Below are 26,199 nucleotides of genomic sequence, written 5' to 3' on the forward strand. Positions count from 1 at the left end.
TAGATAGGTAAGAAAAAAGAACTAGACACAATATATATCAAGAATTTCTAGCTAAGTGGATAGATAGATCTGCAGATAGTTCAACATGGGAAAGGGTAAGCAATCTCCACAGGAGGTTTCCCAATTTTGTTTTTGAGGACGTAAACCATTCGTAAGGAGAATGGGAATATTACGTTAGCCATAATCACAAAAACCACTTCTTGGTTATGGTGAGGCGAGAAATGGGAGGGCTTGATATAGCACTTGCATTTTAGCGGTGCCTAGAGGGCTTGGGTCTAGGGTCACACCCCTAAGCCCAGGTATTACTGAGGAAGTACAAACGGAGCCCATGGGGCTCTTGTGGTGAGGCCCCTTGAGGGACACATGATGGCAAATGAGGAGGCCATTTTGCAAGTGTTGAGCTAGGGGGGAGACTTTTAGAGAGAACTCCAAGGTGCAAGGAGAGAGAAAGGAATAACAAGAAAGACGGCTCTCTTTCTCAGCAAGCAAGCTGGTTCTCTTGTGAGCTCAAGGTAGGGTGGTTCATGGCAAAGGAGCCCTCTTTGGTAGCTTTTGTAATGTCTTGGAAGAGACCTTGAAATAATTTTTGAAGAGTCTTTAAGATTCCAAGGGCTTTAAAGTGCCAAGATTCCAAGGGCTTTAAAGTGCCCTGATTCCAAGGGCTTTAAAGTGTGCCTTGAAATCTTTGTGTAGAGGGTTAATGAGAAGAATTTTTTTTTGCGGGGGAAATCCAAAATTGTATTAAAAGAAAAAGGAACTTTACATGAAAGGAAAAGCTGACTGCCTTGAATAAAGACAAGATCAGTACATGACATTTACATCCAAACAGAACTTATAGTTCTGAAGGTCTCATTCTTATGACCAAAATGCTGAAGAGTCCTCTTAACATCTTGAACTACTTCAAGCGCTATTTGTCTTTCGACTTAGACTCTTTTGAAAACTAAGTCATTCCGGTACTTCCAAATATATATTTAGCGAGGATTAATGAGAAGGATTCTTCCAAATATTAGCTAGGATTAATGAGAAGGATTTATAGAGGCGTTAAAATGTGGCTTTTAAACTATTGAAAGATATTTATATTGAGCGTGTGTGCATTGTTATAGTATTCATTTTCTGATCCTAAACGTTCAAATGCACTGCAACCAAAGCTTTGTGGGGTAGAAACTGTAGAAGCCTTCCTCCCCCTAGGCATACACTAACATTCTTTCAAGCTTTCCAGTTCCTCCAAGCATTTCTGGTTCGTACCGAGTTTCTCCTTCAGATCTTAGCTTTGCTCATTTATTTCTGTTTGTTTATTAGATTAGCGCTTGTTTCTCACAAATCATTCTTCCTTTTCGCTTGAAAATTTATCGGTTTGCGTCCCGCACAGCAGACTACGTGCTTGACTCCGCTCCTTTCTCCACATTTTTCATCGTTCTAAGGGTGCATCATACACTGAATTTCCGTGGCGCTGCCAATGCGATCGTCCTGCTCTAACGTAGGAGACAAACTTGTGCACGATAAGGCTTCCCTGCATGCTCGACGCAAATGGGTACTTGAGAGCAAAATTTTAGCAGCTCTTGCGGGATTGCGGGGGATGAATAGAATCAGCACTACATTTTCTAGACTTACATTTCAAAAATCTACCCTTGTGTGGTCGTGTCGGCTGCGGACGACTGTAGGCATCCCGTGTGTTAAATACCAAGAAGTAACGAAAGAACGTAAAGCTGCAGGCTAGCCTGTTTTCTTGGAGCTCCATAATATAGTAACCATAAACACAGTTTTTGGATTTTGAGTTTCAGTTTTCAGTTTTTGAGTTTTTGAGTTTGAGCTCTTGAGCTCTTGAGCTTAGCATAGCACTCAGAAAGGGCCCTAGCGCTCTTTGCTTCAGTGCACAGAGGCTTGTATGTGTTTCTTCTCCTGATGTACTTTGTCCCATAGGCCTGTCAGGCCTTCCGAGGACGTTAATGTATCTTTCTTTCTTTCTTTCTCTCTCTCTCATGAGTGAAATTTAGATAGGTAATACATACACAGTGTGATTGATGGACCAAGGCAGCTAAATCTCCATATTAAAAAAGGAGTGTTGCCCAAGAGAGAGAAAGTGAGATGTTGCCGTTTGGATCTATAACTATAGCATCTGCAATGGAGTAGCAGATGTTGGAAAACTGCCATGAACTGCCACTTGTCCGCACGTGAGCACCGGGTACGGGGGGCCCAGTCCCCGCCTCCTAGCCACACAAGCTCCTCACACTCTAGATGAGCTAGCTTGGATGTGAGGAGGGTCTTCCATCAAGGCCATACATCCTCTGTCATTAGCTACCTTTGTCACCGTGCCTTAATCCCCATTTGTCATGTGTCATTGTGCGTGCCAATCTGCTAATATTTTCATCATTCATATAGACAAAAAGGTGCCACGAGGGGGTTAGGACAACACACAAAGGCCCCAAAGGCCCATATTCCAGTACCCCCCATGGTCCAAACACCACGAGTAGACAACTTGACCAACCAAGGCACCAACCAATGCTGAACATACACAAGACCATATCAACCAATCAACACTGACCGCAATTCACTTAGAGCCAGGCAAGTCAAACAGGTGCCACAAGACAAGTCATAGTAATCATCATTCAGGTCGCAGCCAAATCCCCCTAAACAGGCACTGCAGACAAAGCACACACGAGGGCAGTCTTCTTCCGCGAAATGTGTAGTCGCCTATCCATTTTACACAGCGGGCTGCTGCATGTTGGAAAAGTCACCTCCCCATCTGCAAGCCCCCATATGAGTAGAGCATGGGGGAGGTGTACTTAGGGTTAGGGCTGCCGCATGGGCAGCATATTGGCTGCCACGTGGGCTGTATGCAAACATAGAATAGAGAAGAGAGGGGACTGTCACATGGGCAGCAAATAGGCTGCCATGTGGGCAGCAGTCCTCAGATCTGGGTCCCTTTGGAGGCCCGGGACTGTACGGATTTGCCACACGGCTGTTTGGGAGCCTGCAGCAATAGTACGGAGCAGGGGAACTTGTAGTACGGGCCTAGGACAAGTGTCCAGACTCCAGAGGCAAGAGTGGGTCCAGGGACAGAAGGTGCACAGGTGGCAGCCTATTTGGAGCAGATCAGGGCGAGAAAAGGGCCCTGGATCAGGTCGGCCAGGAAGACAAAGGCATGGCCCAGGTGGGCAGTGCCCTTGCCCTTATATAGGGCCCAACCAACACATGGACAGGAGGTCCTAGCTTTGATCTAGCACAGATGTTCAAGCGGGCTGTGTGCCACGGTTTCCCACCTGCTTGGAGAACTACCCCTATTGTACTGATACACAAAGCCGGAGACCCTATGGAGACTGAGAACTACTGTACCCTCATGATTGGTCATACTCTGGCTAAGATTTGTGGATCAGTTTTAGAGAGGGAGCTCAGTAGCCACAAAGAGGCTCAAGGAAAGCAAACACTAGGGTAGGCAGGATTCCAGAGACCACTCTATCCTAGACCACATTTTCACTCTGAGGGCTATCTTTGAGGAGGCGAGGTCCAGACACCAAAAGGTCTACACATGCTTTGTAGAATTTCGGAAGGCTTTTGAGCAGCTTCACTTATCGAGACGAGCCAGTGGAGATAGTGCAGTCCTACACCTATTTAGGAGCAGTCTTTACATGACCCCTTTTCACTATGACACATACCGCCCATGCATGACTCACACGGGGGTGAGGTGCTCTAGCCCGATTGGAGACACAGTGCTTCCAGGCACACTTTTAGGATCCATCCATAACACCGATATACATGGTTCACCCAGTGTGGGCTAAGTCCACGGAAAAACAGCTAGTCCTGCGTTTTACTTCCCTAGTAAGCGAGAAGATACAAGATACAACCAGTATATCCAATGCTCTCCTACTATGTGAGCCACACCCTTATCTTACGATTCTTAACATGCAACTCGTCGGCCCCCCTTGGAACCCCCCGGTGACAATCCTAGGGGAGGCATTGCCCTCCCTACACCTTCATAGAATGGGTATAAACACGCTTGGGTCTAAAGCATGACTAAAGACAACCTCTGAAAAAGAAAGAAAAAAGGCTCCAAATACAACATTCACTTCCATGACTAGGTTTGCATTGGGCTCTATCTGATTGAGATGCAATAACACAGAGACACACTATTGCGACATATCAGAGAGCAGCACGAGGTGACTGCGCCACAGGATACTAAGGCAGACCGAGCACAAAGACATGTCACAGATTTTTATGCATTTGAGTCAGCTCCAGGACACAATGGGGTGGAGGACGAGGAGTTAGCTGATATGAGGGTAGTATGGATCAGTAGAGAGAGCCAACACGACGCAGAGACCATACACGAGACGGAGAGTGACCAAGGCACATACGATTGAGGTCCGGCCTATCTCAGCTCTCCTCAGAGGGGACGCCTATCTCAGCTCTCCTCAGAGGGGACCGTCAGAGATGAGGCGTCACTCTTGAAATAGCCCATTTGTTCCAGAGATTGAGGCGGCCACGTCCTCTACCATAGCGCCAGATTGCTCGATAGATGCAGATTTTTCGCAGCCCATTAGAGAGCCACTACGGTGTTGGGTTTCGGCTTTTGAGTCTTAGCTTTTAGTTTGTATTTGAGTTTTGTTTGAGCTCTTGAGCTCTTTAGCTTAGCATAGCACTTAGTAAGGGCCCTAGCGCGCCCTTTACTTCAGCCCTTTGAGGATTGTACAAGTTATTTTCGCTTGTTGTACTTTGTCCCATAGGCCCGCGAGGCCTCTTGAGGACGTTAATATATCTTCCTTTTCTTTCTCTCTCTCATACTAGAGATGCTTGGCGGCCTTCATCCAGGAGGCTATCCAACATAGGGAGGGTTACTCAGGGCACATAGGCGAGACCAAGGTAACAAAGCCAGAATCCACTTAGAGCATGATGACCAAGTTTTTCCAGCCAGATAGCACCAAATAGCAGGACTCACAAAGATGACGTCTGTGAGGACCCAAGCCAGAGATACATTAGACTTGCCAGCGGATTGAGGAATAGACCAAATTAGGAGACCTTCCCTCCATGCTCATCAGACTTGAGACTTGACCTAAAGGAGTGAGTAGCACTTGTTTGCCGCCGTAGGGCTATATCCACGAGACCATAGCGGACCACACATGTCAACAGCCGCAGCGCTCTATCACAGGTTTCATGCCATCACAATTACCTCACACATCGACAACCCCTTTTAGGGTTGACGTGCCTGCTAGCTCTCGTCCTCTCCATGAGCTTGGGGAGTTTTCTCCCAATGTATGGATGCTATTATGATCATGATTATGGTTTTCTTTTGTATTCGTCGTGGGTGTTGTTACCCTCTTAGTGGGTCCACCCCTTAGCTCATTGTATCAGTTTCTTTTAGTCTCATAGACCCTTTGGTCTTTCGAAGAATTTTAATAAAATCTCTCTCTCTCTCTCTCTCTCTCTCTCTCTCTCTCTCTCTCTCCCCCTCTCTCTCATCCGGTTCCATGATGCCCATGCACGGCTTTCGGCTTTACGTCGTAGGTCAGCCTTACGAGACCATCCAGCAATCTCCATGGACGAGGACCTCACTCCACTATAGGTTGAGGAGAGGCGTTTCCTGCTGCAGAAGCAGGATCAGGTCTTCCTCAGCAGAGGGGCTCCAGAGACACCTTGACGCACTACAGTCCTTTTGTGAGTCTCATGATTTGAAGGTCAACTTGGGTAAAACCAAGGTTATGATCGTCAATACATCTCGACTTGTCGCATATGGCGTGGCTCTCTTGTCTTCCTCAGCAGAGGGGCTCCAGAGACACCTTGACGCACTACAGTCCTTTTGTGAGTCTCATGATTTGAAGGTCAACTTGGGTAAAACCAAGGTTATGATCTTCAATACATCTCGACTTGTCATGTGCGATGAGCATTTCACATTTGATGAGTCCCCTGTTGAGGTAGTTTCATCATTCACTTATCTGGGGGTCGTCTTTTCCGGACCCACCTTCACCATGAGACCCGCGATGTAGGCGCGCCTGAGCAGAGGATATGCTTCATTGGCTAGACTAGAGAGACAGTGCTTCCGTTCTCATTTTCGGGATCCACGGACCAAAGGGTTGCTTTTTGACTCCTTGGTCCGCCCTGCAGGGATGTATGGCAGCCCATGCTGGGGGCCAGATTTGTCGGATATAGAGTGGGCCAGGGTGGAGCGGCTACAGGTTCTCATGTTATCACGGATGATTTGTGGTAAGCCATCTGTCCCTCATCAGATCAATCGGGCGGGCGGAGTTTGGGTCACCCCCATTACAGCTAGATGCTGCATTTCAAGTAATTACATATTTGTACTGAGTTAGGGGGTATGGGGATTACACATTCGGGTGTAGCAGGATACCATGGCTAGCACTGTCCTCTTCTATGGCACTTGCAGTAGGGGGAGATCAGAGGTGTTGGTATGCACGCACAGAGAGATGGTTTGCAGGACTAGGGCTCCACATGGACAGACTACCTCCTCTCCAGTACAGCATGGACGCTCCTTTCTCTCCCCTCCTATCACACGAGGTCAACCAGGTTATCCGTGAGGATCTACTACAGCTACACACATTCTGGACTTGGTTTGGCCCGAGTGATCTTCCAGTGAAGATGAGGTTCTACAGAGATCACTTCCTGCATATCACAGTGGAGGGTTTCATTGATCCGCCAGGATACACACAGATTCACCTACCCCACTCGCTGAGGATCTCCCTTGGGCAATTCCGGGTCTCTTCACACAGACTTCGTATGGAGAGCGGCCAAGTAGAGCGGTTACCTAGGGAGAGGTGCATATGCACACTATGTGACATGTAGGAGGTTGAGACCATAGTTTGGAAACGTTTGCAAACGTTTGAAAATTTTTCCAAACGTGTTTCGACCTGAAATTTTCCCTAGGGGTATATTTTACTAAAAAAAATATGCCTACTATATAAATACACATTCCTAGGACCTAAAATGCATGATTTCATGCACTAATGGCACCCAAAACACTGAGGAACATAGAGCAACAATTATGAACTGGAATTGTGAGCCCAAGAATTTGAAAAGCAACAATTATGAACTGGAAAGCAAGTTTGGTAACTGCCAACAATGTGTAACATCATACATGTAACAAGATACTACCCTGATTCCTCCTACTTACAAGTTACATATACACATGATAATATAGAACTTAGAAGGTTCAAGGTGAAACTTGAAAGCCTAAAAGCAATTTAGTAAAACATAATTCAAGTTTGAGTCAAAACAACTTACATAAAAGTTTGAAAACAAGCCAAACTCCAATGCCCATAGCTCAAGGCTAAAGCCATGAGTCATGGGTCATAACTTATTAAAGTTTTAAGTTTGAAATACCAAGTTCAAGCATTGATAAAATGACCACAATAGTTATAGAACTTCAGAGTTTCAACTTGCTACTCACTAGACTCTCGAGGCTACACTTAAGCTACATCTACATTGAACATTCTATGATCTAAATCTAAGTCTATGTAGCTGCTAGCACTAAGTGTAGATTCTAGGTCTGCACTCCATGATGCCTCAGGTGTCTGTAGCAATGTCTTCAACAGCCTCCTCGTCATCCACCTCGTCCTCTGATGAAGCCTTGCTTTCGCTGGAGCCATCCTCATCACTGCCATTAGGAGCTGCAGCCCACTCCCTCCAACCCCACCTTCTGAAGTTGCAGCCCCAGGCTGTACCCTGCTGCGTGCTCTTGTGTGTGGGCCATGCTGCAATATCTCCTCGTACAACTGGGCATAGATGTCCAGCTCCTCTTGTGGAATGTCAGATATAGTGGGGGCCTTGTCTATGTCCACCGTATCAGGATCAACCTACAAATCCAAGCTTCTGGAGGTGATTTTTGATGAAAAGTTAACTCAAGACTGATTACTCATTGCTGAAAATACAAAATTAAGAATATAACAAATTGCATGCAGCATACTACATACCTGCATTGGCTCTTTCAAGCCTTTAAACTTGCTCAAGAGACGCAAGTTGCTATTAGCAAAAATTAGCCTTTCCAATTGAGCCGAGGAAAGGCGGTTTCTCTTTTTGGTGTGAAACAATGCCCACGTGCTCCAATTTCTCTCACAAGCTGCAGCAGTGCAATCTTGTGAAAGAACCCTCATAGCAATACGCCTCAAAGTAGGAGTTGATCCTCTATACTTCTCCCACCAAGACACAGGATGAAGCTGCGTGTCTCGAACCCTCGCAGTGGCTCTCCCAAAAGTCAAGCTAGAATTGCGAAACACCAACAACTCATCCTCTAGTTTCCTGATAAGTTCAGTGTTCCCCTTAGAAATACGATCTATGCAGGCATTAAAACCTGAATTCAGCTCCTCATCAATGTATTGCTCCTCAGACCTCCACAATGGATGCAATACATTGGCAACTGCATGTATTGGTTTGTGAAACCAATTCCACCTGCTCTCCCAAATGTCTCTAATCTGCTCAATCCTGAAATATTCAGATTTGACAAACCCAAATGGTCATGAATCATTCTATGATTCTAGAATCTGAATTCTGAGTTCTAAGACCTGGCAAGTTATATCATAGGGCAGAAAATAAAGTTTGTAGCTGAAGGTTGGAGCCTAAGAGAGAAGACATTCCACACTTACCTTTCAGGGGATAATGTCCTGTTGTTGTTGATGCTTCTCCCAATTCTGTCCATGAATTCATGCAACAAGCCCAAAGTTGAGCCCTCTCGATCTGTCAATCGAAGGACACAAAAAATCGGCTTCAAAGCAACCACAAGTGTAGCAGCATCATCCCAAAAGCTCTGTCCCATCACTATGTGTGTAAATGCAAGAGCCTTGGGTTTATCATGATCCTCCCAAGCCATCCACTCTCTAGATACAACAGTGCGAAGCAAGCCATCATGCACTCTAATCAGCCCCTCTAATACAATGCACATATAGGCAAAGCGTGTTTGTGGAGGCTTGAATAACTCAAGGTCATTGTTAGCTCTATACATAGCCAACACCTTAGGCTTCTTTGTGACAAATCAGACCAAGGCACGAGCTGTGTCCATAAGCCCTGACACCCAATCCAAATTACCCACATCCTCAATCAGAAAATCCAAGCAATGGGCTGCACATGGGCTCCATACGATATGTGGGAACTCCTCCTCAAATCATTCTGCCCATTGACACACAATTATTTGCATTATCTGTTATTACTTGTATCACATTATTCTTGCCAACATCCAAGATTGCCTGCTTTATGTGACGGAAATTAAACTCCCCCGTGATACTTACACCTGGCCCTGAAGCATCAACAGCACGCAAGAAAGTAGTGCCCTTGCAGCATGACACCAAAATGTTAATAACATGTCTCTTCCTCACATCACTCCACCCATCAGATAGGATGCTGCAACCATACTTTGCCCAAGCCTCCTTTATGGGCTGCAATTCTGCATGCACAAGATCTACCTCCTCCAATTCCTTAGTGCGCAAGGCCTCACAGGTAGGGCCCTCCCACTCCTCACCAATGCGAGAGATGGCTCTCACCATGCGCCTCCATTGTGGAGTTTTGGCAACATGAAAAGGCAATTTGCATTGATAAAATGTCATCCGTATCTCCCGACGAGCTTGCTTCTTGTAGACACCTCTCATTGACTTCTTATTGTTCAGCTGTTCCATTTTTCCTCCTACAAGATGTGCTGGTTGTGCATCAGTACCCTGAACAGCACCCTGAAAAGAGGAGCTTCCATGCTTCTGCCTTGCCCTCTTCTGAGTACCACCTACTGCTTCAATTTCTTCGCTGCTCTCTTGAGCTTCATTGGCATGGACTGCAGCTTGAAGTTCAAAGCTATGTGCCACTTCTGGTGGCACTTGCTTGCAAACTTCAACTCCCTTTGCTTTTGTACCTCCCAAATGTGCCTTGATATGCTGCACACCTCCACCAAATTCCAGCCCGCAATAGTTGCAAACCATGCGCTTTATCCCTGAAGTGCCATAGGAGCCCACAACAGTCACGTGGCTCCAAGTTGCATCACGTTGTCTGCCCATTGCACAAGGGGAAGAGACTCCGAGAGAGAGAGAGAGAGAGAGAGAGAGAGAGAGAGAGCTCTCAGCTAGCACAGACAAGTCCTCGAAAAATGGTCGTACAATTGCCCATACGGTGAACGTACAGCCTATATTTGGCTGCAATCAATGAGCCCCCAAATAGATTAGCTGCTACCATAAGCAACCTGCAAAGCATGAATGAAAGTACAAGACAAGTCTTGACTCACGAGAATGAGAGGTCAAGGCGGCGTGCTTGCGTAGGACGTACGGCTGTACGGGGAGTACGGACGTATGGACGATGGGGATTGAGGGCTGCAAGGAACGTACGGATGGAGTATGGACGTACGGTTGGGGGATTTCCAGCAACGCGTGATGGCGACACCTACTTCGATTGTTTTGATGCAAATAGGGCCGAAATATGACCTTAGGGCCTTTTGCCCCAAAAACCACAATTAAAAAAATGCGTTTTTTATTTCCAAACGTTTGGCAACGTTTCAAAAAATAAAAAACGCGTTTCATTGCAACTATGGTTGAGACAGAGGAGCACTTTATCTTCAGGTGTCTTGTTTACTATGAGATCTGAGGGCGTTTCTACTGCCTCTTCAGAGATAGTTATGGGATGTTGGCCCATGTCCTCTCCTACCCAGACCAGCGATGCTTCGCTGGTTTCATTCATGAGATGCTCAGACACCGCGATAGGATACTCCGAGCACGGAGACAGGAGCAGCCTTCTCCCTTGACTGATACCTCTCAGAGCTCTATCACGGAGTTCTTTCAGCCAGATCACATAGACTCCCTCGAGGCGAGACCCCGACTCGGAGCCTGTGACCCGGAGCCTGTGACCCGACAGTTCAGACAGAGGGTTGACTCACAGATCACACTTGGGGACATCCCCTCCTTGTTTAGAGTCGGAGCCCGACCGACGGGGGTCACAGTGGCCTTGGTTAGACTCAGAGCTACGACCAGGAGACGTACTAGGACTGCACCCTTGAGGGGGCGACATCGTTTAATTGCTGACCTCATGCCTCCACTTCCACAGCCTCATACATCCTGATGTCCTGTTGCTGACGACGACGACGATGATGATGATGATGATGATGGTTATGGTGATGCCGACAATGATGCTGAGATGGATATATATAGTCGGGATATGACTATGTTGTACTTAGGACTTAGTATTGCCATTTTGCATTTTTTTGCATTCTGCATTGGTATATATGCTAGTTTAGTAGCTCCACTACCACAGCTCATTGTATCAGGTTTTTCACAGTCTCATAGACCCATCGGTCTTCCGAAGACTTTAATAAACTTTCTTTTTCTTTCTTTCTCTCTCTCTCTCTCTCTCTCTCTCTCTCTCTCTCTCTCTCTCTCGCTCGCTCTCCTCAGCCTCTTATAGATGTGTAATATCAATTTCTTTCGTTCTTTCTTCTTTCTCTTTCCCCCTTACTCTTACTTCCCTCTTTTGTTCTATCCCTTTTTCTACATCTTCCCCATCCCCATCCCCCTATTTTACAAGTGGGAGGATGTCAAAAAGCCCTCCATCCTCCATGTTTTTCTCCCTTATTGGTTCGATTTTCCATCCGTCCCTGTTCGTTGCTGTGAGCTCCTCTTCTTGAGGCTAGAGAGGCTGAATTAGTGAAGGTGATTGCATTTTGAGAGGCGGATGAGGAGAAAGACTATTTGATGTGAGGTTGAGGTCGAAATGGGGGCGGGGCAGTCTGCTTGCCTTTGCTCTTCCTGCCTTGGCCCTTGTGGTGTTATTTGAGGGCAGCATCTTTGTGGGGGGAGGGGAGGTGCCAAGAGAGAGAGAGAGAGAGAGAGAGAGAGAGAGAGAGAGAGAGAGAACGAAAGAAAGAAAGAGTTATTACCGTCTACAAGGGCAAAATGGCCAAGTATGAATACGATATGAGGAAGAAAACCCTGTATAGGGGAACTAGAGGTGTCTATCGGACCCCTCAAATGTAAATGGGACCCTCATGTTAGTGTTATTCATCTCTATCTAGGGAGTGAGGGCTTCTATGGGTGTGCCCGCCCAAAGAGAGGTGGAGCCATTTTCATCCTTTCTCAGTGTATTTCTAGGAGGGGCTCTAGCTAGGGTGCATTACCAGGGTTAGAGGCTGAGTTGCAAGGCTTAGTTTAAGCTGGTATAGGCCTTAGTTTGGGGCTAGTTAGAGGCAAGTTATGGGCTGGTTTGGGACCCTAACCAGGGTTGGGTCATCCGAACATACCAGGTTGGGTTTAATTGATCAGAATAGGTCAGTTGGGTCAGTTGGGTCAAGTTGGCCACATCCTGCCCCTATATATTGGGCTATTTTCCCCTGGTCTTTGTACAGCTCTTGGGCAGTCTCGTGCAGAGTCTCTAGCAGTTCCTGGACTGTTGTGCACGGTCCAGCCCTATAGTTGTTTGGCCAGAGTAAGGCACAGTTGCTTACCTCAGTTTGGACTGTACCTAGGTGCAGTTCCAGCTTGGAGTTGTATAGTTTGTAGGTGCAGTTCAGCCTCTACCACGAGAGTTCGGAGGTCCAGTCCTACCTCAGTTTGCAATCCACCAGTGGCGCAGTTTTGCCCTGGTGTTGTGATTATTCTTTGGAGGTTTTCTCGGCAGTACATGCAGAGTTTTCTTTGTATAACCATGTGCAGTCCATTCTTATATTCCACCGCAGTTTGACACGGTATCAGAGCTTTAGGCTGACTCTAAGATATTGTCGCCGCCCGTGCCCCACCCACCCTTTACTACATCGTGCTTGGATGAAACCATTGCCTGTGTCTTGTAAAGTCTCATCCATTGTGCATGTAAGAAATCCTAGATTTACTATATTTAGAAATGTGCTAAGGAACAGGAAAGAGACTGAGATAGCAGAGAACAAGGAATAATTGTATTGCTTAAATGTCTGTAGGGTAGATGATATGTCATCCATACAATTGGGCCTCTCTTATATAGAGAGTGAAGAGTCACACATGAAAAGGTGTGTACTCCAAAGGGTATGTGCATGAAGAGGTGTGTACCCCTTGTGAAGGGTGTGACCCTTGATGAGAGGGTACATTACAATAGGAATGTCTCTTCATTAGAATGTCTCTTGTGAAGGGTTATGCCTCATTAGGAAGTGTCCCGTCGAAAGGGCATACCCTTCCACAAGTGTCCATTCATTAAACCATCCATAAGTCTAGAAAGAGAAAGGAATACGTCACAGATCGTGACATCCCCTCCCACTCAAAAGAAGACCTTGGTGGAGATAATGAACTGATGTAGAAAATATCATGGTAGATGCTGAAAATACTGCTGTAAAAGATCAGGGTACTGCTGTAAGTCTTCATCAGACTGCCAAGTAGCGTCGGAGTCGTCCAGATCTCGCCAAAGAACAAGGAATTCCATGATAAGTCGATGTCGAGTCTCTCGCTGTCGATGGTCCAGAATACGCTCAGGAATAAGGAGAACATAATTGTCTTCGATTTCTGGGACATAATCACCTGCAGGAGGAACTGCTTCATCGCTTGGAATGTACGTCTTTAGCCAAGAAATATGAAATGTTGGATGGATTTTACCCCATGATGGTGGTAATTCCAATTTGTAACTTAAAGGTGAATTTTTCTTGACGATCCGGAAAGGTCCATAGTATCTTGGTCGCAACTTAGGAAACACAGACTTAACCGTCTTATAGCGATGTGGGGCTACAAATAATAGCACCATGTCACCAGTGTTAAATTCCAGGTGACGTCTATGTTTGTTGGCAGACCGTTGATACCGCTCTTGCGCTTTTCGCATATGATCCCTGACTTGCAGTAGAATGTCTTGCATTTCTTGAACCAGTTGATCAGCTAGGGCCACTCGATGTTGAAGTACAAAATTTGTTGGTACAATCGGAGTGTGTCCATAAGCTGCTTGGAATGGAGTCATGCTGATGGCACTATGGAAAGAGTTATTATAAGCAAACTCAAGGAGTGGTAGATACTCTTCCCAGGCTGCGAGGCGTGACTGAACATAATGTCGAAGCATTTCTTCCAGAACTTGGTTGACTCTTTCAGTCTGGCCATCTGATTCTGGGTGGTAAGCTGAACTGAACAGTAGAGTTGTACCCAAAGATTCAAAGAGTGAAATCTAGAAGTGACTGGTAAACTTAGGATCTCTGTCGGATATGATATTCTTGGGTAATCCATGGTGTCGGAAGATGTGTTGTATAAAGAGTTTGGCTATGTCCGGGGCCTGTGCACTGCTTTTGCAAGCAACAAAGTGTGCCATTTTGGACAAGCGATCAACAATTACCATAATCTGAGTATTACCTTTGGAGGATCGTGGTAGTGTTGTAATGAAATCCATGGAAATACTTTCCCACCTTTCAGTTGGAATTGGAAGAGGCTGAAGAAGTCCTGTTGGAAGTCGTCGACTTGCTTTCATTTGTTGACATGATAAGCAAGATGTAACCATTTTGATGACATCGCTTTTCATCTGAGGCCAGTAGTATGTTGCACTGAGTAACCGATAAGTCTTATTGATGCCTGGATGGGCAGCATAAGGAACTACATGATGCTCTTTTAACAAAAGACGTCGAACATCCTTGTCATGTGGTACACAGACGCGATCTTGATAATACAGAAGGTCGTCCGTATAAGAATAGGATGAGAAAATCTTCTGTTCGGAAGTCGAAGGTTGATCTTTTGAAAGAACCTGTACTGCTGTGCCGAAGTCTTTATCATTGAAATACTTTCCTTTGAATGAATTCGGAACATCCACAGATAATGTAGAGATTACCATGGCTGATGCTAGAGGTAACCTACTGAGAGCATCTGCAACTACATTGCGTAGTACTCAATGGTCATGTGAAAGTTGGCCAGAAACTCAACCCAGCGTGCTTGTCGAGCGTTCATGACTGGCTGAGTAAAGATATACTTTAAAGAGTGATGGTCTGTTTTGACCACAGAGTCGGCACCCATGAGATAATGTTTCCAAGAGCGATAAGCATGTACAACAGCAAGAAACTCCTTATCATAGACTGGATATCGGGTTTGGATATCAGAATGTTTATGGCTATCAAAAGCAATAACTCTGCCTTCTTGCATCAAGACTGCTCCAGTAGCGATGTCGGAAGCGTCGGTCATGACCTCAAATGGAAGGTTGGGGTCAGCAATAGCCATAACTGGTGTGGTAGTGAGGGCTTGCTTGAGTTGTTGGAAACTATACTCTGTTTCGGGAAGCCACTGAAAAATTGCTGTGCTTTTCAATAATTCGGACATAGGAGCTGCGATTTCGGAAAACTGATAGACCTTTGTGTGGTAGAAGTTTGCCAATCCGAGAAAAGAGCGGACATCATGAACATTCTTAGGAATAGGCCAGTTTCGGATTACCTCGACCTTCTTGGGATCCACAGAGATACCTTGAGCTGAAATAACATGTCCCAAATATTCAAGTTGGGTCTTGAAGAACTGACTCTTCTCAATGTTGATGTAGAGAGAATTTGCGCGGAGAACTTCAAAAACTTGGTGTAGATGTTGTTTGTGCTCATGTAGTGATCTGCTGAAAACGAGGATGTCATCGAGGTAAACGATGATGAACTTATCGAGGAAAGGCCTGAAGATGTTCATTAATGTCATGAATGTGGCCGGGGCATTGTTTAACCCAAAAGGCATGACCAAACATTCATAGTGTCCATACTTTGTTCGAAAAGCTGTCTTGTATTCATCACCTTCTCGTATGCGAATTTGATGATAACCTGAACGAAGATCAATCTTGGAGAATTGTGTTGCATGTAGAAGTTGATCGAAGAGGTCATCAATGCGAGGCAATGGATACTTGTTTTTGATAGTGAGCTTGTTGAGGGCTCGGTAGTCGCTGCAGAGGCGCATAGACTTGTTCTTTTTTTCCACAAGTAGTATAGGAGATCCGAAAGGACTGCGACTGGGCCGAATGTGACCTTTGTCGAGTAGTTCGGTGACCTGTCTTTGGATTTCTTCATTTTGAGTGTAAGAAACCCGATAAGGAGGTTTCGACGGTGGATTACTGCCTGGAATAAGTTCGATTGGGTGATCCACTGGTCGTCGAGGTGGTAACTGCTTTGGCAATTCCTGTGGAAAAATATCCAGGTAAGGCTGGAAAAAAGGTTGGTTGAGGTACTCAGGAGGATCCTTTGTTGGTGTCTCCTCTACTGCCGTAACCAACAGAAGTGAAGTCTTTGCTTGGCGTTTACGAACCCACTTCTTTACTTGTAGGGCAGAGGCAACTGGGGTTGAAGGAGAGTCCCTAGAACGAGTTAGCTCAATAAGTTTTCCCTGGTGGACAAACTGGATAGTATGGCTGCGAAAGCTGATTGATGGATCATAATCGTATAGCCACTGTTGTCCGAGTATGACATCGTACCGAGAAAGAGGCATGATGTCGAAGTTCAACTTGTCCGTATAATGTTGGATGCGAAAAGACAAGTTTTTGATCCTGGTATTGCACAAGAAAGTCGTTCCATTTGCGAGTTCAATCTGATAGTCCATGAGACTAGGACTAGTGGTCAACCGAAGTTTATCGACCACAGAACTGGCTAGGAAATTATGAGAACAGCCACTGTCGATGAGGATGGTGACCGTTGTTCCACGAATCGATCCTTGAACACAAAGTACTTGAGTAGCCAGGGAAGGTTCGGGGTTGCTGGCAAGGCTCAGGTGGATGGTATTCGCCATTCGAACAGCTTTGCCTTTCTTGTCTTGTGCTGAGGTAGCATCTTCTTTTTGGGAAGTGCTAGGTTCCATATTGGAATTTTGCTTTGGTCGCTTGGGACAATTGAACCATCTATGGTCGCCGGTACAGATGGTACAAAGTCCTTTTGAGCTGGAGTTGTTCTTCTTGTCAGTGGCCGCACCTTTATGTTGGGGATGTCGGGAATGACTTTTTGAAGAAGAAGAAACACGATCCTTGGGGGAGTGCTTCTGTTGGAATCCAGCAAATGATTTCTGAGGCTTCTGGGGATCTTGAGACTGTCGCTGACCTTGATTACCGAAGTTTTTTCGAAACCTGGTGTTATCTTGAGGGCGAGCACCTTTGGCCATAGGAGAGTTCTGTGTGCGATTAGCACTCTGCTTCCCTGTGTTTAGGAAATCTGTAATGCGCTCTGCGTAAGCAATAGCGCCATCTGTGGTGGTGATGTTTGCTTTAAGAACATCAATGCGTAACGAGGGATATAGGCCTGAGATGAAAGCATGAAGACGATCATCCTCAGTTAAACCATCAATCTCAAGCACCAATGTGGTGAACTGGGAGATGTAGGAAGACAGGGAGCCCGTTTGCTCCAACTGTCGGAGTTTTGAACGTGCTTGGAAGTCCGCATTGGCAGGTATAAACTGCTTATGGAGCACGTGTTCAAAACGTTCCCATGTTAACACACTTTTTCCGTCCTTTAAGCGTCTTTGCCACCATAGAAATGCTTGAGGGAGGCTGCCAAAGCGATCTTTTTGCCTTCCGTGAGGTCAACAGTGTCAAAATACATGCGCATTTCGAGCCATTGGTCAACTGTTCGGCGATTGCATTGACCAGTGTAGGCTTCCGGAAGTTTGACGTCAAGTCTTTTAGTTTTGGAAGCTTGAAGTAATCGGTAGAGGGCACGTAGTTCAGTGTTTTCTACCTCTGGTGGGAAAGAGTCCGCATCGTCGTCGGGTTGCGTCACGTCATCATCTGTATGTGCTGGACTTCGAGAATCTTGGAGTTGTTGAACTTTTTGAACCAAGTCGGAGATGCTGTCCTGAAGCTGAGATATTTGAAGTTGCAATAGTGAGTCACTTTGGACGTTGCCTTCAGGGGTCTTTTTGGGACTTGATTCTTTAATCTCTGGAGAGGCTTCACGCGAGCGGTGCGACATGTCGGAAATCCCTGTGAGAAAAGCGCGAACTTGCGCTCTAGTTTGTACCATTCGTGGAAGAGGATTCGGGCTGCTCCCTGAGGTTGCTCATATTGGAGGGTGCAGGCGAGGCAGGATGGAACCACCTGTGGAAATCTGGTAAGGGAGGTCTTGTCGGAGGTAACACTGGAGATTCTGAAAATGGTGTTACTGCTCGTGATAGGACAGGGGTAGGTAGCAGAGTCCACGGATCTGAAAAAGGGTAAGGAGCTGCTGTCGGAAGAGGAGGATATCCAGGAGAGGGAGTGGGAGCTGAAGGAGGTGGAGAGTACCCTGGAGATGCCGAAGGTGAAGGGTAAAATTCTCTCCAAAAATGAACAGCAAACTCCTGAGGAATATCGTGTTCCGGATATCTTCGTGTCTCGTGGAACACAACCTGTACTGTGCTGAGGAAATAATGTAATTGAGGTGCCTCACGCAGAAGGTAGAGGATGTGATCCAAGTCACTCGGAGGGCACGTGACACAGAAGACCCAAGATGCAAAGGCTCCAAAATGGGCTGGCTGTGCAATTTGAACACGATATTGTGTAGTAGCTGATGCCTGAGGTGTCCTTGAAAGGCCGGGTGAATTACCAGGGGTTTCCATGCTTTAATGTGGATTCTTTCATTTGCTGTAATTTGTTAAAGAGAATCCTTAAAAAGCAGATTGGAAAGACTCCACCTGGCAATACTTTAATCTGCCAAGTTATTGCGTAGAAGAAGGCTGCAAATCGTTGTCCGGAGGTCCATGTTGCAGTGTTTTACGAGGAGAGAACGAGGCTTGTCTGGTCCGGGCTGTCAACAGGCTGTCTTCATCGCGCGAATAGTTGCAACTGGTGCTGAATTGGCAGGGCGAAAATGGCGAAACAAGGACTGCGGGCTGACAATGGCGGGGCGCGGAGCATTGCCCAGGCTGGACTGCGCAGGAAAGGAAAGGGCTGTCGAGGCCAAACGGAATGTGCAGGCCTGGTCAAAGACTGTGCAGGAGGGGGGGGCTGGCTTGCGCAGGCTGTACGGCAGGTTGTACGGCAGGCTGTACGGCAGGCTTGCGCAGGCTTGCGCAGGGCAAGGGCTGACACAGGCTACCGGCTGGTCCGTACGGTGCAGGCTGTACGGCCGTATGGCGAGGGCATGCGCAGGGTTGTACGGTCAGGACTGCGCAGGCTGTACGGCAAATCTGTACGGCTGACGCAGGTGTTGCGCAGGGCTGGCCAAAAATTCGTACGTTGCAGTTTTGTGGGGAAAAGGCTGCGACGATTCGTTGGGCTGCCTAATGGGTTAGTTGCCCCAAAAAATTAATTTGGGGGTTTAGTTAACCCTAGGGTAGCTAGGGTAAACCAAGGGGTAGGGGATGGGTTTAATTTTTTTTCCCTTTTTTACCCCTCTAGGTACCCTTTTGTAGGTACTTGGGGCCTAGGAGGTGTGCCTATTCGAAGGGGTGTGACCCTTGGAATAGGTGCACCCGTTCATGAGGGGATATGTCCCTATGGTTAAAAGGGGTGCGACCCTGCATGAATAGGTATGTCCATTTGCCCACGATGGGGTATGTCTTATGAGTGAGGAGTCGAGACTCGTCACCAAAAGGTGTGTCCCACGGTGGAAAAGGTGCGTCCCTTGGTTTTGGGACAGCCCAAGCACTTGAAAAGACACGATTTTGGTCGTGTCCATTCACATCAACTTGTGATGTGAGGGGGATGGAGAGGCCAGGATGACTTTAGGCCGGGTAGGCGTTTAAAAATTTTACGCTCATCCTCTCCATCTCTTCCATGCACAATGTGCACGGATGTCCTTCTAGTGGCAAAAATGTATCAGATCAGCGCTAGAAGGTGGGGGGCATTTCCTACAGGCAGGAGCGAATTTTGCTCTGATACCACTGTAAGAAATCCTAGATCTACTATATTTAGAAATGTGCTAAGGAACAGGAAAGAGACTGAGATAGCAGAGAACAAGGAATAATTGTATTGCTTAAATGTCTGTAGGGTAGATGATATGTCATCCATACAATTGGGCCTCTCTTATATAGAGAGTGAAGAGTCACACATGAAAAGGTGTGTACTCCAAAGGGTATGTGCATGAAGAGGTGTGTACCCCTTGTGAAGGGTGTGACCCTTGATGAGAGGGTACATTACAATAGGAATGTCTCTTCATTAGAATGTCTCTTGTGAAGGGTTATGCCTCATTAGGAAGTGTCCCGTCGAAAGGGCAAGTGTCCCGTCGAAAGGGCATACCCTTCCACAAGTGTCCATTCATTAAACCATCCATAAGTCTAGAAAGAGAAAGGAATACGTCACAGATCGTGACAATGCATGGATGCAACCCTTGCACATGTAACATCAGAACCCTAATTCTTGTAAAGTCTGATCCAGGAGAGCGTACGAAGCAGATGTAAGTTGCTGTTGGTTTCTCAAGGCGTGGACAGCACGGGAAGAAGGTGCCCAGAAGGTGTTCTGAAGGCTACTTTGCTGTAGAAGGTGTGCTATAGGCATGGACAGCTTGGGAGAAGGAGATCCTTGTAAAGAGGCGTCACTAAAGCAACATCTTCTTTCTCTCTTTGTTCCTAGCCACCCTTCCTTCTCTTTGTTGCCAACCACCCTCCCTTCTCTTCTTTCCCACCCACCCTCCCTTTCACAAGAGCAAGGCTATGTGAGATCCCTATTTTACCCACATTCCTGACAGGCCCTTAGTTGCACGAAAGTGATTATGGAGTGTGGAGAGTGATGATGGAGTCAGTGCTGCAATCATACGACTTTGCTAATTTTATTCTTGTTGGAGTTTTGAGGCCCGATCTGGAGGAGGAGGATCTTAGCATCCTTTAGTGGAAGGAGTTGGAGACTTTGGCTGAGTTTTGGGATCGGGTCAATGCCCACGTTTGTCCTTTCACGTTCCTCAATTGTTCCCCTCAAGTGATCAACCATGTGAATCACTTCATGTTGGCAAGGAGTATTTGGGAGCATCTTGCGTCTCTCTACAACAAGGTCTCCCAAAGGAAGCGTGTCTCATTTGGAAGTCCAGATGTGAATGTTGAATTTTGCAAAGTTAGCTACAGTGCAGGAGCACATCAACAAGTTGCAGGCTCTTCAGCAAGAGGTCCTTCAAGCAAGAGAGGAGATCTCTTTGAAGGACATGGCCATTACTTTGCTGTCTCATCTTTCCGGACAGTATTCAATGTTTTACTCATCTCTGATTATGAGTGGGAGACTGAACACTCTTATGTGGGAAGGGTTGGGGCCGATGGTGTTTGACCTAGAGGAGCGGTTTGACAACCGTCTGCGAGGTGAAAGCCTTGACCGCCGTGCAGGCAACATGGTGGAGCAACAACAGTAAAGGTAAACAAAAGTCTTTTGATAAGAAGTCTGGTGTGGACCGCAAGGCGCAATTGGTCGTGTGTGGCGAGAAGAATCACTATTGGAGAGGTTCCCTTGGTGATGCGAGCAGGGTACGGGTTCGTTAGCATCAGCGGTGACAACCCCAGTATTCGTACATATGGAGATTGTGGACACATGAGTTTTATCTTCTTCAAGTTGAGAGGGGGCTAGTCACATCGTTGGTGAGTCTCAAGAGTGGATTGTAGACAATGGTGCTTCCGGGCACATGACACATTCTTGAGAAAAGATCTAGGACCTTCGGTGGCGGTCAGGTGATATATGCATTGGTGATAATTCAATTGTACCAGTTGAAGGTGAGGGCAGGTTGAAGATAATTCCCAATGGCAGAGGGGGGAAGCATAGCTCCTAGGTTCTGTATGTTCCAACTCTTGGTTACCACCTGTTGTCAGTGCATGACGTGTGCGATATCGGCAAGCTCGTGGAGTTTGAAGAAGAGTCAAGAGTCAGTACAAGGAATAGGTCGGGAAGTTTGGAAGGAGTAGTTGAATACAGAATCTACAAACTCCCTGTGCTCTCTTCTCTAAGTGATATTCATCTAAGTGACTTGTGGCATTCCCGTGTTGATGGAGTGGGAGTTGAGTTGTAAAGCATTAGCGACTCCGACTAGGGAGGTGATCTCGTCAAGAGGAGTCCGACAATAGAGACCAGTTGTGCCTGTGATCAAGGAGCTATCTCATGGAGTGGCCAGAAGCAGTCGGCCTTGCATCCCTGAAGGCTGAGAACCAAGTTGCTAGTGGAGCTGTGGACGAGATCGTGTGGTTATGACAACTACTTGGTGAGGAGGCAAGTTCGAACGGAGGACATGACGCTTCTTCAATTGCTCTGTCAATACTCCATAGGAGCTAAGAGGGGGTGTTAGATGTATTCATCTCCTTTGTTGGTTAGGGAGTGAGGGCGTCTATGTGGGTGTGCTTGTCTAGAGAGAGGTGTAGCATTTGTTGGCATTTCTTTACCTTTATGTAAAGCTTCGTAGGGGGGTGTGATAAGCCTTGCTAAGGATTGGTGAGAATGCACTTGTCGGGTGGCAATGCAAGAGGCTACGAGGGATTCATGCAACTTCTCCTCTTTGTCTCTCCTAGGTGGTGTATGTTTTCTGGCTAATGAGAGTCTTTGAAGGTCACGATGGAGCCTCTTGGCTATTGCCTGACTCGTTTGGGCAGTGACTTTTCATCATTTCTCGAGGACGGTTTCTCTTCTATAAGAGTAGTCGGTTATGGTGGTGCCTGCTAGTCTTTGAGTGTGTCTTGCAGTGAGCTTTTAGTGGTCGTCTTCATGTCTATGTTTGCTATGACAAGCCTAGTGAGGATGAGCAGCAGTCCGGGTTTTGTTTGAGTCTTTGAGCATCTTAACGCCGGAGTTGTTTGGCGTCTATATCTATGTCAACGACTTTAGGATATCTTCATTTATGCAATATTTTATGCGAGGTTTTCTATGAGGTCTCTAAATTGAAATGTGGTTGATATCCAATAGTAGTATGAGGGCAATTTTGGTCAGAGAGGAAGATGGATAGTTGGTGGAAGATTGGCAGCTTAAGGCTAGTTGAGTCGACCGTGGTCAAATTTGATGGGAAGGATTTTCCCTCCTGGCAACTCTCTGTCAGGTTGCCTCCCATGTAGAATGTACTTTGGGGAGTTAAGTCAGGATCTGAAAAGAAACCGGCAAACAATCAAGGCCGCGAGCTCAAAAAAATCCAATTTTAGGAGCTTGAAAACGAGAAGGCTTTCAGTGTTTTAGGTCGAGATCTTGGAGTGGATCACTTCCACCATGTGGATGTCTCTAGGTCGGCTGCTCAAAATTGGTAGATGCTTGAAACACTTTTTTGTACAAAAGTAAAGAATTCAACGATTGTCCTAAAACAAGAACTATTTGGGCTACACATGGGAGACAATGAGTCCCTAGGAACACATCTCAATCGGATGCAGTCTTTGATGAAACAACTACAGTTGCTCAGGTTGAGAGTGAATGACGATGCCCCGAAGGCAATCCTACTGACGAGTTTACCCCCAAGATATTCTAAGCACATCACCATCCTCAATGTAAACTCGGATTCTTTGGATTTTCATGATGTTGTTTCCATGCTGGTAAGTGAGAAGGCTAGGTCCCAAGCATTTGTTTCTTTGAGGTATGCTGTAATTCGTGAAAGACAAGGGAAAGGTGAAAAGCACTAGCAATAAGAAGAATAAGCTTACCTGTAAGGATTGTGGAAGAGAAGGGCATGCTGAGAAGTTCTGCTACAAGCGAGCGTATGATATGAAGAGCAAAGAATCAAGCATGAAGGCATGCATTGTGGAGGAGTCAACTTTGCTGGACTCGTGGAGACAAAGACACTGGTGACCAACCTTGAGGATGACTATGCTTTTTAGTTCGAGACTCTTCGAGTTCGATGTTTTGTGTGGATGGGGACAATGATTTAGTTTGATGCTCTTTTCAAGCTTGCCTTACAGCTAATCCTCTGTGGAAAGCTACATTTTCTCATCTTGTAGTCTTTTCCCCCCTACTTGGTTGAAGGGGGTATTGTTGGCATTTCTTTACTTTTATGTAAACATTCATAGGGGGGTGTTATAAGCCTTGCTAAGGTTTGGTGATATTGCCACTTGTCGAGTGGCCATGCAAGAGGCTACGATGGCTATGCCTTTTAGAAGGCAGTGCTTTATGCAGCTTCTTCTCTTTGCCTTCCCGGGCAGTGTCTGTTCTCTAGCTAATGAGAAAGAGTGTGTCTTGTAGTGAGCTTTAGTGCTGGTCTTTATGTCTATCTAAGCTGCGACAAGCCTTGTGAGCATATCAGAGGTATGCTGGGGATAACAGGCTGATGACTCCCAAGAGCTCTTATCGACGGAGTCGTTTGGCACCTGGATGTCGACTCATCACATCTTGGGGTTGAAATGAGCAGCAGTTTGGTCTTTGTCTGAGTCTTTGAGCATATTAATACAAGAGTTTTCCGGTGTCTATATCTGTGTCACGACTTTCTGATATCTTCATTTTATGCGAGGTTTTCTATGAGGTATTTAAAGTGAAATGTGGTTGATATCCAACAGCATTTTCATCCTTTCTAAGTTAGCCAGGGTCCAGTTGAGGCCAATTATAGGCAAGTTATGGGCTGGTTTGGGACTGTGACCAGGGTCAGGTCAACTGACCTGACCAGGGTCGGGTTAGCCGACCAGACCAGGGTTGGTTAACCGACCATGCCAGGTTGGTTGGGTAGACCAGGTCAGCAGACCTGGTCGGCCACATCATTTAGCCCCCTGCCCCTATATATACGGCTATTTTGCCCTGGTCTTCGTATAGTTCTTGGGTAATCATTTTTAGAAATGACAACTGTAAACTACTCGGTGCTTTCTATTAATTCAGACAACAGATTTTGCAGAGGCATTTGAATGAAATGATTGCGAGTTGCCAAACACATATACTTGAACTTAAGAGATTGCAATTAAGCTGGAATTAAGACTTATACAGGTTAAACACAAAGTGACATCATTGGAAATTGCAATATGATTGAGGGGCCAAGACGGGCCCCTCCCCTTATCCAGGCTCACTTTATTCTTGAAAATGGAGATACAAGACCAAGGTGCAATGCACCTTCCAAATTGATGAACTCAGTGAAAACCTAGGACCTAGATACAAGACTCAAGAGCATATGTGCAAGGTAGACAACAAAAAGGAGGGCTCCAAGCTAAGGTTTCAACTCTTGGCTTGCCCAATCCACAAGGAAGAAGCTTGCAACAATCACCACTTACATCCAACATTAGAGGCAAGCACTAGTTTCTAGAAAGATAGTAGAAACAACATGAAATAGTGCTGTAAATGAGATAAACTTGACAATACCGGCTCCCTTCGTGACTTGACCCTTTTGTAAATGAAGTCCTTGATGCCTTTGAAGCTACCTTGGGTGAGGAGAGTGTGGAAATGGGGTTGGAATGAGAACAGCTTAGAAAAACAGCCTGTAGGCTAGAGAGAGAGAGCCTTTATGGAGTGATAGCTGTAGAGAGAGAGTGCCTATGCTGATCCCAAGGGAGGGGATGTAAGAGAGGAGTTGCTGCTGTTCCAAAGGTGCACAGAAAGGCAGATTTCTGCAAGGGGAATGGGCTGGAACAGTAGAGAGAGAAATTCTGCAGTGGAGAGAGAAAGACTGCAGCAGGAGAGAGAAAGGGGCTGTCGCTGATCCAGGCTAGGAGAAGGAGAGAGGATGCTGCTGCTGTTCCAGAAGAGCTGAGAGGGGGCAGATTTTTGGAGAGGAGGGGCTGGAACTGTAGAGAGAGAATGTGCTGCTGTAGAGAGAGAAAGTGCTGCTGAGGTGAGAGAATGGCCTGGGGAGAAGCTGGCTGCACCCAAGGAGCTGGAGATGTTCAGCTGCATCATCCAAAAGGAGGGAGAAGAAAAGTGACGAATTTTCCATGTAGGGAATGAAGGGGAGAGGCCTTCTTTTATAGGCTCAGCTCCCCCCCCAGGCTTAGAGTGGAAGGTGGACACTTGTCCCAGATTTTTGGTGGGCTGCAGTCCCAAAGAGGACAGCCCACAACCTGCCCCAAATCTGGTACACTTGGCCTACATGCCCGCCATGCATGTTGCTACATGTGTGGGATAGGTGAACTGACCTGCCAGCTCAGATTCCATGTGGCAGTCTGCCACGTGTCACTCCCAAAAACCCTAAAATTTTAAAGTTGTCAGAATTCAATTCTGATTGCACCCACGGGTTCCTAACAGCTTGGACTATCTATTGACGTACTCTAAGGTCATAATTGAGCCATACTGAGCTCATTTGTTTGTCGTCTTATCTTGTATCTCCATTACTCTATCTCCATTACTCTTGGCATGTTGCCAGGCCCACACCCAAAGCTCAGGGAACATTCTCTTGAATGGTTCCTAGGTCAGTATGCAATCTGTGCATTTGATTGGTCCCATGTTTGGATACTCAGGTGGGGTGTGGTTTCCAGATGTCCCTCTCAAAGAGAGGCCATCACTCTTGTGGGTCACTAATGCCCATAACCCCAA

General features: G+C 46.3%; 2 protein-coding genes across 2 annotated transcripts in view; one reads left to right on the top strand and one right to left on the bottom strand.

Moving 5' to 3' along the window:
- Nucleotides 1-1,118: 1,118 nt before the first annotated feature.
- Nucleotides 1,119-26,199, top strand: part of LOC147898487 (uncharacterized) — a 51,996-nt gene continuing 26,915 nt past the window's right edge. Inside the window, exon 1 of the mRNA XM_087379630.1 lies at nt 1,119-1,237. The gene's annotated coding sequence lies outside the window, so the exon portion shown is untranslated. The remainder of the gene's footprint in view (nt 1,238-26,199) is intronic.
- Nucleotides 7,413-9,977, bottom strand: LOC147898488 (uncharacterized). Its single transcript, XM_087379182.1, has 5 exons — nt 9,147-9,977; nt 8,951-9,003; nt 8,586-8,816; nt 7,917-8,424; nt 7,413-7,799 (listed from the first exon to the last, which is right to left on the bottom strand). Exons 1-5 carry the CDS (start codon nt 9,975-9,977, stop codon nt 7,413-7,415), a joined length of 2,010 nt encoding a protein of 669 aa, XP_087235308.1.

This window comes from Dipteris shenzhenensis, chromosome 9, assembly GCF_047967505.1.
Source record: "Dipteris shenzhenensis isolate YYH24624 ecotype China chromosome 9, Dip_SZ_1.0, whole genome shotgun sequence".
Taxonomy (NCBI): Eukaryota; Viridiplantae; Streptophyta; class Polypodiopsida; order Gleicheniales; family Dipteridaceae; genus Dipteris; species Dipteris shenzhenensis.

Coding starts and splice junctions, on each gene's coding strand:
- LOC147898488 (XM_087379182.1), bottom strand. CDS start 9,977: ATGGGCAGACAACGTGATGCAACTTGGAGCCACGTGACTGTTGTGGGC. Junction 9,004..9,146: donor GCAAGAATAATGTGATACAA/GTAATAACAGAT, acceptor ATTGGGTGTCAG/GGCTTATGGACACAGCTCGT. Junction 8,425..8,585: donor AGGACATTATCCCCTGAAAG/GTAAGTGTGGAA, acceptor TGAATATTTCAG/GATTGAGCAGATTAGAGACA.